Source organism: Megalopta genalis, unplaced genomic scaffold (assembly GCF_051020955.1).
Source record: "Megalopta genalis isolate 19385.01 unplaced genomic scaffold, iyMegGena1_principal scaffold0025, whole genome shotgun sequence".
Classification (NCBI taxonomy): Eukaryota; Metazoa; Arthropoda; class Insecta; order Hymenoptera; family Halictidae; genus Megalopta; species Megalopta genalis.
The window spans coordinates 1,087,862-1,102,557 of NW_027476095.1; the positions used below are offsets into that span (position 1 = coordinate 1,087,862).

The 14,696-nt window shown below is 33.3% G+C and overlaps 4 protein-coding genes across 4 annotated transcripts; 2 read left to right on the forward strand and 2 right to left on the reverse strand.

Annotated features, from left to right (window-relative positions):
* The first annotated feature begins 2,070 nt into the window (after nucleotides 1–2,070).
* On the forward strand, nucleotides 2,071–3,086 carry LOC117228232 (uridine diphosphate glucose pyrophosphatase NUDT14-like). Its single transcript, XM_076527504.1, is given in 2 exon segments — nucleotides 2,071–2,672; nucleotides 2,674–3,086. Coding segments are annotated over 2 exon segments (618 nt in total). The 5' UTR covers nucleotides 2,071–2,447; the 3' UTR covers nucleotides 3,067–3,086.
* Nucleotides 3,087–3,392: 306 nt separating this feature from the next.
* On the reverse strand, nucleotides 3,393–5,253 carry LOC143260918 (beclin-1-like protein). Its single transcript, XM_076527503.1, has 5 exons — nucleotides 5,095–5,253; nucleotides 4,658–4,815; nucleotides 4,186–4,598; nucleotides 3,632–4,120; nucleotides 3,393–3,553 (listed from the first exon to the last, which is right to left on the reverse strand). Exons 1-5 carry the CDS (start codon nucleotides 5,204–5,206, stop codon nucleotides 3,436–3,438), a joined length of 1,290 nt encoding a protein of 429 aa, XP_076383618.1. The 5' UTR covers nucleotides 5,207–5,253; the 3' UTR covers nucleotides 3,393–3,435.
* Nucleotides 5,254–8,584: 3,331 nt separating this feature from the next.
* Nucleotides 8,585–9,600, forward strand: LOC143260917 (uridine diphosphate glucose pyrophosphatase NUDT14-like). Its single transcript, XM_076527502.1, is given in 2 exon segments — nucleotides 8,585–9,186; nucleotides 9,188–9,600. Coding segments are annotated over 2 exon segments (618 nt in total). The 5' UTR covers nucleotides 8,585–8,961; the 3' UTR covers nucleotides 9,581–9,600.
* Nucleotides 9,601–9,906: 306 nt separating this feature from the next.
* LOC143260916 (beclin-1-like protein) lies at nucleotides 9,907–11,767 on the reverse strand. The gene is made up of 5 exons (XM_076527501.1): nucleotides 11,609–11,767; nucleotides 11,172–11,329; nucleotides 10,700–11,112; nucleotides 10,146–10,634; nucleotides 9,907–10,067 (listed from the first exon to the last, which is right to left on the reverse strand). Exons 1-5 carry the CDS (start codon nucleotides 11,718–11,720, stop codon nucleotides 9,950–9,952), a joined length of 1,290 nt encoding a protein of 429 aa, XP_076383616.1. The 5' UTR covers nucleotides 11,721–11,767; the 3' UTR covers nucleotides 9,907–9,949.
* Between the last annotated feature and the right edge of the window lie 2,929 nt (nucleotides 11,768–14,696).

The following is a 14,696-nucleotide window of genomic DNA, read 5'->3' on the forward strand; positions in this document are numbered from 1 at the left end:
CAATTAATTGCAGCCACAAATAATTGCAGCCACAAATAATTGCAGCCACAATTAATTGCAGCTACAATTAATTACATATAAATTGACTACATATACAATTAATTACAAATACACATAATTATACATACAATTAATTACAGCTATCTTTAATTACAGCTACAATTAATTACAGCTGCAAATAAATTACAACTACAATTAATTACAAATAAAATTAATTACAGGTACAATTAATTACAGCTACCATTAGATAAAGCTACCATTAAATACAGCTACCAATAAATTACAGCTACCATTAAATACGGCTGCCATTAATCACGGCTGGTGCAATTAATTGTGGTTGCAAATTAATTGTAGTTGTACTTGATTGTAAATTGCAACTGATTGTAGTTGCAATTGATTGCAGTTGTAACAGATTGCTGCTGTAATTGATTGTATTTGTAATTGATTGTATTTGTAATTGATTGTAGTTGTAATTCATTGTAGATGCAATTGATTGTATTTGTAATGAATTGTAGTTGCAATTAAGGGTAACTGTAATTAACGGTGTGTGTACTTAATGGTAGCTCTATCTAATCGTAGCTGTAATTAATTTTATTTGTAATTAGGTACATTTGTTACTAATTGCATATGTAATTATTTGTATATGTAATTAATTGAATATGTACTTAATTGTAATTTTATATAATTGTCATTTTAATTGATTGCAATTGTTATTAAATTTTGCTCTAATTAATAGTAGTTGTAATTAATTGTAGCAGTAATTAATTGTAGCCATAATTAATTTTAGCCGTAATTAATTGTAGCCACAATTAATTGTAGCTGTAATTATCGGTAGCTGTAATTAACGGTAGCTGCAATTAATGTTTGTTGTAATTAATGGTAGCTGTATTTAATGGATGCAACAATTATGGGTAGCTGTAATTAATTGTATTTGTAATTGATTGTAGTTGTAATTAATTGTGGTCGTAATGAAGGTAGCTGTAATTAAAGGTAACTGTAATTAATGGTAGCTGCAATTAATGGCAACAGCAATTAATTGTAGATGTAATTAAAGGTAGCAGTCATTAATGGTAGTTGCAATTAAATGTAACTGTAATAAGTTGTAGTTGTACTTAATTGTAGGTGTAATTAATGGTAGCTATAACTAAAGGTAGCAGTAATTAATGTTAGCAGTAATGAGAGAGAGAATTGTAGCTGTAATCAAAGGTAGCTGTAATTAATAGTAGTTGTAATTATATATATATATATATATATATATATATATATATATATATATATATATATATATATATATATATATAATGGTAGTTGTATTTAATGGTAACAATAATTACTGGTAGCAGTAATTAATCTTAACTGCAATTAATGGTAGTTGTAATTAATGATAGCAGTAATTAATGGTCGCTGTAATTAATTGTAGCAATAATTAATAGTAGCTGTAATTAATGGCAGCTGTAATTAATGGTAGCAGTAATTAAAGGTTACTGTAATTAATGGTAGATGCAATTAATCGTATTTCTAATTAATTGTAGTTAGCGACCACATTCAACTAAGAGTCCGGCGACTGAATATCGCCTGCTTATATACCCTTTTTGGTGTGACGAATATTATGACAAATGACGCTCACAAGTCAGAGTCTGCCCCGCATGCCACCTTCCCCTGGTGTAGAAACCTAGTGCGTGGCAAAATATCTTCGTGACAACTGTTCATATCAAGTAAGAGGGACGTGCCAATATTCAAGCAGTTCGGGAGTTGGATATTTTGATTTCGAAAAGTCTAAGCTGAGTTTCTTCGGTTGTAGAAATGACCATTTTTTTTATTATACTTAAGATATTTACAATATTCGACGAGCGTTGCTGCTGTAACTGCTGCGCCGCTCACGAGTATGGAAACTGCCCCGCATGCCACCTTTCCCTAGTCCGAAATATTTTGAATGGATATATAAAACTATGTAACTTGTCGATCTGTATTATCGACTGTAACTAATTATGGTCATCGACAAGCTCGTCTGTGGTGCATCTTTTTGGTTGGAAGAGAACTGTGGCGCTAGTAGTGAAAGATGTCGGAACCTCGAGGTGGTGTTTCAGATACACTATCCGTATATCTTAATTAACTAAGTAATCAACTGAAAATACACTCCACTGCCTTTGTGCATGCATTATCTCGGTTGCTTCGGTTGTGAATTTTCGATTCGAGCTCTAAATCTCTTGATATTTACGAAAAACTGTTAGCGGCGGCCATCTTGTGACGTCATGCTAGTGAGATTGACACCACTCTGGCCGAATATTGCAAATATCTCCTCAATAACTGCAAAACGGATATTTCTACAACCGAAGCCCCCGAGTTTAGTCTTTTGGGAATCTCAATTTTCCACTTGCGAACTGCACACTTCGATATTAAAGCGTCAGTTTTAGTGGATGTAAACCTCTGCAAACTAATATACGTATATGGTTTTTCTTCTATGTGTGGGTCATCATAGTGTGCGTTTTTCCGCCGCCTTAATGTCCGTTCGAATTTATTATCAGCAAGGTGGCGAGCAGAGGGACTGGGATATGGCCAGGGTCCACGACGGCGTAAATATACTGATTTTCAATACTAGTAGGAAAAAACTTGTGTTCGTCAGGCAATTCCGTCCAACGCATTTCTATACGACTCTTTCGGAAACAGGTGGGCTTGAGAAATAAATAACAGGTTGACCTTGAGAAATATTCGCCCAAATTAGGCCTGACCTTGGAAAACTGCACTGGCATCATGGACAAGGATAAGTCTTTAGTCGAGATTGCAAGAGACGAACTCAAGGAAGAATGCGGTTACGAAGCACCGGCAGAGACCATTAAACTTATTAATACTTTTGGATGTGTTAATGTTATGGTTCCGCATGTGATGCAATATAATTACATTTCTCAGATTTTTCATACTAAAATTTGTTACAGATGCACGACTTCTTCACTGTATAAAAACACACTTTTTTATGTAGAAGTCACAGACGAAATGCGCACTCATCCTGATAAGCTTAGTGTTAGGTATAAATATAATTTAAGTATACATAGCTTGATTCTAGAATGATTTTAAATACGTTGCAATGACTATGGTACGAAATATTAAATTTATAGTGCTGAATAAAATACATGAAAAGAGACTTCTCAAGTTTCTCATCCTATAATGCAATTTGTTAAATTGAAGGAGGGGGCATTGCTTCTGCAGGTGAATTAATTGAAATAGTGGAAATGAGTATCCCTAAATTAGAACAATACATAAATTTCAAGGAAGTTCAAAGTCCTCAAAGTTTTCTCTATGGTGTTACCTGGTTTCTCTTTAACAAACTTTTGAGCACTGCTCTTAACACACGCTCTAATTCCGCTAAACATTGTTTGGAATAAGTACTAATGAAGTATAGTAAATAAAATATATATCCTTTATTAAAGAGATATTAAGCTAATGCTCAGTATCATCGTTTGTGAACTGCGAAATAATCCAAACAAGACCCCATTTCAAATTTGTTAAAAGAAATTTTAGAGCTTTGGTCCATTGTTCCTCTGAATTGAATTGTATTCTGAAACAAAATACGTGAAATGGATATTAAAAGAATTTTAACTAAGAGTAGTCGTATTTTATATGTAATTAATCGTACTTGATAGAGTAAGAGATTTTTGTTGCAGAATCTTCTATTTTTCCACGTTTCATTCTGTAGGGCAGACAGAATCCACTGTCACTTTTCTCTACTTGTTCCTTAAATTGTTGTAAACAATCTAGAAAAGCCACCATTGCTGTATCAAACTGCATGTCCCACACAAACTTGAAACCTCCACTTCCATACAAAGGTAATGCTCTCTGCTGGTCCAATGTTTCAATGTAACTGTGATTACCAAATGGCACCAAACGAAAACGTTTGAACGTGAAATTCATCTTACGAGCTAGTGCTGATAATAATAACGTTGTCTGCCCCCAGGCAGCATTTATTTCGCTCCAATCAACCGATGCACTTGGCAATCTGCCTAAACGGAAGGAATTTATTGTTCCAAAATGTTCCAAGTGCCAAATATGAAATGTAGCATTGAATACATTTGTTCTCTTCAGTTTCTCTAGCTGAGATGTTGCATAGGTTAGTTGACATTCCAGCCTAAACAAATTGGTAATGTTAATAGGAAGAAATTGTAATCAAATCAACTATATTGTAATAATTACCTGTGACATTCATCTTCAGCCAATATGAGATCATATTTGTATCTTGAATATTTCCTATAATATCTTTGTTCTTCACTATGCAATCTTTCATTATCTCTTTCTTGTTGAACTATTGCATTTCTGGTTGCCATTTCCTCTTTCATCAATGCTTCTAATTCATTAATCATTTTCTTTTCCGCTAACCAAACATCTTGAAGTTCTTTTGTAAGTGTCTCCATCTCAATATCCTGATGGCTCTGTTGCTGTTGTTCTATTTCTAATTTCTTTAGATATTCATTATAATCTGAACATTCTCCTTCTGTCATCCTTAACTGTTGATCCAATAGTAATAAGAGACTATCGGTGCAATTATTGCAGAGTGGGTAATCAGCAGAGTTGCTGCTACTAATAATATCGCATTGATTTTCTTGTATCTGAAAGAAATAAACATTACATTACTATCTTTCAAGTAAGTTACATGAACTCCAAGTACCTTCAAATGATGACTGAGACTTTCTATTTCCCCACAATCACCAACTAACATGAACCCATTAGTTCCATTCGTAGATTCTGTTAATTTAAATGGAGGAACAAGATATTCCATACTTCCACTTTGAGGTTCCAGCTCTCCCACAACTTGCTGTATGGGATCTGTTAACAAAGTCATATATTGTATTTCTATTAATAGTCCCATTATTTATTGATATTGATTATCAATTCATGTTCTGTTGGTAGCATTATAAAATAATAAAAAAATTATAATGCAGCAGGAAAAATAAAAATAAAAGTGAAATAATGATTTAGTTTGTTAATCAGTATTTATTATCACAATCGAAGCTGAAAATGTTACTGTACATTAAAGAGAATGGCGTATAAAGCGTAAAATCGCTTACAAGGTCATGCATGTAGTTCAAAATAGAAATTACTTACTTAAAAGCTCCGTTGCCGTATGTTTTTTATGATGATAGATTTTTGGGTCTAACCGCAGCGGCTGCAGACAACACTGACACGCGAAACTCACATTACTTTTCATATCTACCATTTTGTCCTTTCGTTACTGAAGTATAACTTAACACTGGATGCACTCGTGCGCCACATTATTTCTAAATACGCATTTGGGACTTCGAACACAAGAACAGCTGCGTTTGTTTTCATCATCTACCGTAAGAGGGCGAAAATAAGCAACAGTTAGGTCGCAGCGCGCTACATTAGCGAGAATAGGTGATTGGCTGATGATTCAATGTTAAGACAGGATTCGTCGTGGATTGTATGCGCAGTGAAATGGTGGGGATGCTTGCAAAAACTAACGGACGTAGAAAAATCATGGAAAACCTGAAATATTGCTGTACTAGGGACACAAATCAGGTGTGACAATAGAACAAGCATTTATATCGTTTTCTGTCTAATTAAATTAATTCACTTTGATATTTAAATTCACACGTATAAATTAATTTAATTTTTCTAATTCAAATATTTTGAACTGAAACTATTATATCAATTAAATAAATTGGACTTTTAGAGATACTTATGTTGACGCTTTGAAGATTTATAATAAACTGTTTTTTATAAATGAAATTAATTGAAAAGTTACAACAATAGGTTGAATTAATATTTACAATAGTATAAAACTTATTTATATCAAGTTTACTAATCATAACTAAGTAATTTTGAAATTAATATGATAATAATCGTAACTGGTACGTGCTCTCTAAATTGAATATTTTGAGATTCCTATTTTTGCTGATAAAAATTGTGTCTTTGTTGCGAAGTATCAAGGTTGTTTCGAGCGTGTCGTTAATGTGTACGATATCTAGTATCCGGCTTGAAGAACCAATGTTTCGAACATGTCGTTATTTCGCAGGTTCAAAAACACGTTCGTGTATTGGACGCCAACGATGGCCTGCAGAATCCGTGAAAGACGGTCGGGAACAGTGGCTAGCAAGAGCCTTAATTGATGGCCGTCAAAAGTGGCCGGCAAGAGCCTGTGCGGAAGATTCGTCTTGAGGCGTGCGAGCTTCGTTTCTGTTGTGCTTCTTGCCAACTCCACTGGGTTCATGAGTGTACTTCACGTTCCAAGGGATTTACGATGGACAGGAGAAAGTCCAAGGGTCGGGATTTGGAGTCTTTCCTGCTTATTGTGTATGTTTTTGGTGAAGATGACCGTAATTACCGAAACGGAACTTATGAGTGCAAACAATAACTACGAAGTCACGTCTGGTCAAAAATCAAGCCTTAGGATTCTAAACACATAGAATTCTAAACGAACGTTATTTTTAATTACAATTTTGTTCCCATTTTCCATTTCAACTAGAACTAGAACTAGAACTACAACCACAACCACAATTAATTGCAGCCACAAATAATTGCAGCCACAAATAATTGCAGCCACAATTAATTGCAGCTACAATTAATTACATATAAATTGACTACATATACAATTAATTACAAATACACATAATTATACATACAATTAATTACAGCTATCTTTAATTACAGCTACAATTAATTACAGCTGCAAATAAATTACAACTACAATTAATTACAAATAAAATTAATTACAGGTACAATTAATTACAGCTACCATTAGATAAAGCTACCATTAAATACAGCTACCAATAAATTACAGCTACCATTAAATACGGCTGCCATTAATCACGGCTGGTGCAATTAATTGTGGTTGCAAATTAATTGTAGTTGTACTTGATTGTAAATTGCAACTGATTGTAGTTGCAATTGATTGCAGTTGTAACAGATTGCTGCTGTAATTGATTGTATTTGTAATTGATTGTATTTGTAATTGATTGTAGTTGTAATTCATTGTAGATGCAATTGATTGTATTTGTAATGAATTGTAGTTGCAATTAAGGGTAACTGTAATTAACGGTGTGTGTACTTAATGGTAGCTCTATCTAATCGTAGCTGTAATTAATTTTATTTGTAATTAGGTACATTTGTTACTAATTGCATATGTAATTATTTGTATATGTAATTAATTGAATATGTACTTAATTGTAATTTTATATAATTGTCATTTTAATTGATTGCAATTGTTATTAAATTTTGCTCTAATTAATAGTAGTTGTAATTAATTGTAGCAGTAATTAATTGTAGCCATAATTAATTTTAGCCGTAATTAATTGTAGCCACAATTAATTGTAGCTGTAATTATCGGTAGCTGTAATTAACGGTAGCTGCAATTAATGTTTGTTGTAATTAATGGTAGCTGTATTTAATGGATGCAACAATTATGGGTAGCTGTAATTAATTGTATTTGTAATTGATTGTAGTTGTAATTAATTGTGGTCGTAATGAAGGTAGCTGTAATTAAAGGTAACTGTAATTAATGGTAGCTGCAATTAATGGCAACAGCAATTAATTGTAGATGTAATTAAAGGTAGCAGTCATTAATGGTAGTTGCAATTAAATGTAACTGTAATAAGTTGTAGTTGTACTTAATTGTAGGTGTAATTAATGGTAGCTATAACTAAAGGTAGCAGTAATTAATGTTAGCAGTAATGAGAGAGAGAATTGTAGCTGTAATCAAAGGTAGCTGTAATTAATAGTAGTTGTAATTATATATATATATATATATATATATATATATATATATATATATATATATATATATATATATATATATATATATATATAATGGTAGTTGTATTTAATGGTAACAATAATTACTGGTAGCAGTAATTAATCTTAACTGCAATTAATGGTAGTTGTAATTAATGATAGCAGTAATTAATGGTCGCTGTAATTAATTGTAGCAATAATTAATAGTAGCTGTAATTAATGGCAGCTGTAATTAATGGTAGCAGTAATTAAAGGTTACTGTAATTAATGGTAGATGCAATTAATCGTATTTCTAATTAATTGTAGTTAGCGACCACATTCAACTAAGAGTCCGGCGACTGAATATCGCCTGCTTATATACCCTTTTTGGTGTGACGAATATTATGACAAATGACGCTCACAAGTCAGAGTCTGCCCCGCATGCCACCTTCCCCTGGTGTAGAAACCTAGTGCGTGGCAAAATATCTTCGTGACAACTGTTCATATCAAGTAAGAGGGACGTGCCAATATTCAAGCAGTTCGGGAGTTGGATATTTTGATTTCGAAAAGTCTAAGCTGAGTTTCTTCGGTTGTAGAAATGACCATTTTTTTTATTATACTTAAGATATTTACAATATTCGACGAGCGTTGCTGCTGTAACTGCTGCGCCGCTCACGAGTATGGAAACTGCCCCGCATGCCACCTTTCCCTAGTCCGAAATATTTTGAATGGATATATAAAACTATGTAACTTGTCGATCTGTATTATCGACTGTAACTAATTATGGTCATCGACAAGCTCGTCTGTGGTGCATCTTTTTGGTTGGAAGAGAACTGTGGCGCTAGTAGTGAAAGATGTCGGAACCTCGAGGTGGTGTTTCAGATACACTATCCGTATATCTTAATTAACTAAGTAATCAACTGAAAATACACTCCACTGCCTTTGTGCATGCATTATCTCGGTTGCTTCGGTTGTGAATTTTCGATTCGAGCTCTAAATCTCTTGATATTTACGAAAAACTGTTAGCGGCGGCCATCTTGTGACGTCATGCTAGTGAGATTGACACCACTCTGGCCGAATATTGCAAATATCTCCTCAATAACTGCAAAACGGATATTTCTACAACCGAAGCCCCCGAGTTTAGTCTTTTGGGAATCTCAATTTTCCACTTGCGAACTGCACACTTCGATATTAAAGCGTCAGTTTTAGTGGATGTAAACCTCTGCAAACTAATATACGTATATGGTTTTTCTTCTATGTGTGGGTCATCATAGTGTGCGTTTTTCCGCCGCCTTAATGTCCGTTCGAATTTATTATCAGCAAGGTGGCGAGCAGAGGGACTGGGATATGGCCAGGGTCCACGACGGCGTAAATATACTGATTTTCAATACTAGTAGGAAAAAACTTGTGTTCGTCAGGCAATTCCGTCCAACGCATTTCTATACGACTCTTTCGGAAACAGGTGGGCTTGAGAAATAAATAACAGGTTGACCTTGAGAAATATTCGCCCAAATTAGGCCTGACCTTGGAAAACTGCACTGGCATCATGGACAAGGATAAGTCTTTAGTCGAGATTGCAAGAGACGAACTCAAGGAAGAATGCGGTTACGAAGCACCGGCAGAGACCATTAAACTTATTAATACTTTTGGATGTGTTAATGTTATGGTTCCGCATGTGATGCAATATAATTACATTTCTCAGATTTTTCATACTAAAATTTGTTACAGATGCACGACTTCTTCACTGTATAAAAACACACTTTTTTATGTAGAAGTCACAGACGAAATGCGCACTCATCCTGATAAGCTTAGTGTTAGGTATAAATATAATTTAAGTATACATAGCTTGATTCTAGAATGATTTTAAATACGTTGCAATGACTATGGTACGAAATATTAAATTTATAGTGCTGAATAAAATACATGAAAAGAGACTTCTCAAGTTTCTCATCCTATAATGCAATTTGTTAAATTGAAGGAGGGGGCATTGCTTCTGCAGGTGAATTAATTGAAATAGTGGAAATGAGTATCCCTAAATTAGAACAATACATAAATTTCAAGGAAGTTCAAAGTCCTCAAAGTTTTCTCTATGGTGTTACCTGGTTTCTCTTTAACAAACTTTTGAGCACTGCTCTTAACACACGCTCTAATTCCGCTAAACATTGTTTGGAATAAGTACTAATGAAGTATAGTAAATAAAATATATATCCTTTATTAAAGAGATATTAAGCTAATGCTCAGTATCATCGTTTGTGAACTGCGAAATAATCCAAACAAGACCCCATTTCAAATTTGTTAAAAGAAATTTTAGAGCTTTGGTCCATTGTTCCTCTGAATTGAATTGTATTCTGAAACAAAATACGTGAAATGGATATTAAAAGAATTTTAACTAAGAGTAGTCGTATTTTATATGTAATTAATCGTACTTGATAGAGTAAGAGATTTTTGTTGCAGAATCTTCTATTTTTCCACGTTTCATTCTGTAGGGCAGACAGAATCCACTGTCACTTTTCTCTACTTGTTCCTTAAATTGTTGTAAACAATCTAGAAAAGCCACCATTGCTGTATCAAACTGCATGTCCCACACAAACTTGAAACCTCCACTTCCATACAAAGGTAATGCTCTCTGCTGGTCCAATGTTTCAATGTAACTGTGATTACCAAATGGCACCAAACGAAAACGTTTGAACGTGAAATTCATCTTACGAGCTAGTGCTGATAATAATAACGTTGTCTGCCCCCAGGCAGCATTTATTTCGCTCCAATCAACCGATGCACTTGGCAATCTGCCTAAACGGAAGGAATTTATTGTTCCAAAATGTTCCAAGTGCCAAATATGAAATGTAGCATTGAATACATTTGTTCTCTTCAGTTTCTCTAGCTGAGATGTTGCATAGGTTAGTTGACATTCCAGCCTAAACAAATTGGTAATGTTAATAGGAAGAAATTGTAATCAAATCAACTATATTGTAATAATTACCTGTGACATTCATCTTCAGCCAATATGAGATCATATTTGTATCTTGAATATTTCCTATAATATCTTTGTTCTTCACTATGCAATCTTTCATTATCTCTTTCTTGTTGAACTATTGCATTTCTGGTTGCCATTTCCTCTTTCATCAATGCTTCTAATTCATTAATCATTTTCTTTTCCGCTAACCAAACATCTTGAAGTTCTTTTGTAAGTGTCTCCATCTCAATATCCTGATGGCTCTGTTGCTGTTGTTCTATTTCTAATTTCTTTAGATATTCATTATAATCTGAACATTCTCCTTCTGTCATCCTTAACTGTTGATCCAATAGTAATAAGAGACTATCGGTGCAATTATTGCAGAGTGGGTAATCAGCAGAGTTGCTGCTACTAATAATATCGCATTGATTTTCTTGTATCTGAAAGAAATAAACATTACATTACTATCTTTCAAGTAAGTTACATGAACTCCAAGTACCTTCAAATGATGACTGAGACTTTCTATTTCCCCACAATCACCAACTAACATGAACCCATTAGTTCCATTCGTAGATTCTGTTAATTTAAATGGAGGAACAAGATATTCCATACTTCCACTTTGAGGTTCCAGCTCTCCCACAACTTGCTGTATGGGATCTGTTAACAAAGTCATATATTGTATTTCTATTAATAGTCCCATTATTTATTGATATTGATTATCAATTCATGTTCTGTTGGTAGCATTATAAAATAATAAAAAAATTATAATGCAGCAGGAAAAATAAAAATAAAAGTGAAATAATGATTTAGTTTGTTAATCAGTATTTATTATCACAATCGAAGCTGAAAATGTTACTGTACATTAAAGAGAATGGCGTATAAAGCGTAAAATCGCTTACAAGGTCATGCATGTAGTTCAAAATAGAAATTACTTACTTAAAAGCTCCGTTGCCGTATGTTTTTTATGATGATAGATTTTTGGGTCTAACCGCAGCGGCTGCAGACAACACTGACACGCGAAACTCACATTACTTTTCATATCTACCATTTTGTCCTTTCGTTACTGAAGTATAACTTAACACTGGATGCACTCGTGCGCCACATTATTTCTAAATACGCATTTGGGACTTCGAACACAAGAACAGCTGCGTTTGTTTTCATCATCTACCGTAAGAGGGCGAAAATAAGCAACAGTTAGGTCGCAGCGCGCTACATTAGCGAGAATAGGTGATTGGCTGATGATTCAATGTTAAGACAGGATTCGTCGTGGATTGTATGCGCAGTGAAATGGTGGGGATGCTTGCAAAAACTAACGGACGTAGAAAAATCATGGAAAACCTGAAATATTGCTGTACTAGGGACACAAATCAGGTGTGACAATAGAACAAGCATTTATATCGTTTTCTGTCTAATTAAATTAATTCACTTTGATATTTAAATTCACACGTATAAATTAATTTAATTTTTCTAATTCAAATATTTTGAACTGAAACTATTATATCAATTAAATAAATTGGACTTTTAGAGATACTTATGTTGACGCTTTGAAGATTTATAATAAACTGTTTTTTATAAATGAAATTAATTGAAAAGTTACAACAATAGGTTGAATTAATATTTACAATAGTATAAAACTTATTTATATCAAGTTTACTAATCATAACTAAGTAATTTTGAAATTAATATGATAATAATCGTAACTGGTACGTGCTCTCTAAATTGAATATTTTGAGATTCCTATTTTTGCTGATAAAAATTGTGTCTTTGTTGCGAAGTATCAAGGTTGTTTCGAGCGTGTCGTTAATGTGTACGATATCTAGTATCCGGCTTGAAGAACCAATGTTTCGAACATGTCGTTATTTCGCAGGTTCAAAAACACGTTCGTGTATTGGACGCCAACGATGGCCTGCAGAATCCGTGAAAGACGGTCGGGAACAGTGGCTAGCAAGAGCCTTAATTGATGGCCGTCAAAAGTGGCCGGCAAGAGCCTGTGCGGAAGATTCGTCTTGAGGCGTGCGAGCTTCGTTTCTGTTGTGCTTCTTGCCAACTCCACTGGGTTCATGAGTGTACTTCACGTTCCAAGGGATTTACGATGGACAGGAGAAAGTCCAAGGGTCGGGATTTGGAGTCTTTCCTGCTTATTGTGTATGTTTTTGGTGAAGATGACCGTAATTACCGAAACGGAACTTATGAGTGCAAACAATAACTACGAAGTCACGTCTGGTCAAAAATCAAGCCTTAGGATTCTAAACACATAGAATTCTAAACGAACGTTATTTTTAATTACAATTTTGTTCCCATTTTCCATTTCAACTAGAACTAGAACTAGAACTACAACCACAACCACAATTAATTGCAGCCACAAATAATTGCAGCCACAAATAATTGCAGCCACAATTAATTGCAGCTACAATTAATTACATATAAATTGACTACATATACAATTAATTACAAATACACATAATTATACATACAATTAATTACAGCTATCTTTAATTACAGCTACAATTAATTACAGCTGCAAATAAATTACAACTACAATTAATTACAAATAAAATTAATTACAGGTACAATTAATTACAGCTACCATTAGATAAAGCTACCATTAAATACAGCTACCAATAAATTACAGCTACCATTAAATACGGCTGCCATTAATCACGGCTGGTGCAATTAATTGTGGTTGCAAATTAATTGTAGTTGTACTTGATTGTAAATTGCAACTGATTGTAGTTGCAATTGATTGCAGTTGTAACAGATTGCTGCTGTAATTGATTGTATTTGTAATTGATTGTATTTGTAATTGATTGTAGTTGTAATTCATTGTAGATGCAATTGATTGTATTTGTAATGAATTGTAGTTGCAATTAAGGGTAACTGTAATTAACGGTGTGTGTACTTAATGGTAGCTCTATCTAATCGTAGCTGTAATTAATTTTATTTGTAATTAGGTACATTTGTTACTAATTGCATATGTAATTATTTGTATATGTAATTAATTGAATATGTACTTAATTGTAATTTTATATAATTGTCATTTTAATTGATTGCAATTGTTATTAAATTTTGCTCTAATTAATAGTAGTTGTAATTAATTGTAGCAGTAATTAATTGTAGCCATAATTAATTTTAGCCGTAATTAATTGTAGCCACAATTAATTGTAGCTGTAATTATCGGTAGCTGTAATTAACGGTAGCTGCAATTAATGTTTGTTGTAATTAATGGTAGCTGTATTTAATGGATGCAACAATTATGGGTAGCTGTAATTAATTGTATTTGTAATTGATTGTAGTTGTAATTAATTGTGGTCGTAATGAAGGTAGCTGTAATTAAAGGTAACTGTAATTAATGGTAGCTGCAATTAATGGCAACAGCAATTAATTGTAGATGTAATTAAAGGTAGCAGTCATTAATGGTAGTTGCAATTAAATGTAACTGTAATAAGTTGTAGTTGTACTTAATTGTAGGTGTAATTAATGGTAGCTATAACTAAAGGTAGCAGTAATTAATGTTAGCAGTAATGAGAGAGAGAATTGTAGCTGTAATCAAAGGTAGCTGTAATTAATAGTAGTTGTAATTATATATATATATATATATATATATATATATATATATATATATATAATGGTAGTTGTATTTAATGGTAACAATAATTACTGGTAGCAGTAATTAATCTTAACTGCAATTAATGGTAGTTGTAATTAATGATAGCAGTAATTAATGGTCGCTGTAATTAATTGTAGCAATAATTAATAGTAGCTGTAATTAATGGCAGCTGTAATTAATGGTAGCAGTAATTAAAGGTTACTGTAATTAATGGTAGATGCAATTAATCGTATTTCTAATTAATTGTAGTTAGCGACCACATTCAACTAAGAGTCCGGCGACTGAATATCGCCTGCTTATATACCCTTTTTGGTGTGACGAATATTATGACAAATGACGCTCACAAGTCAGAGTCTGCCCCGCATGCCACCTTCCCCTGGTGTAGAAACCTAGTGCGTGGCAAAATATCTTCGTGAC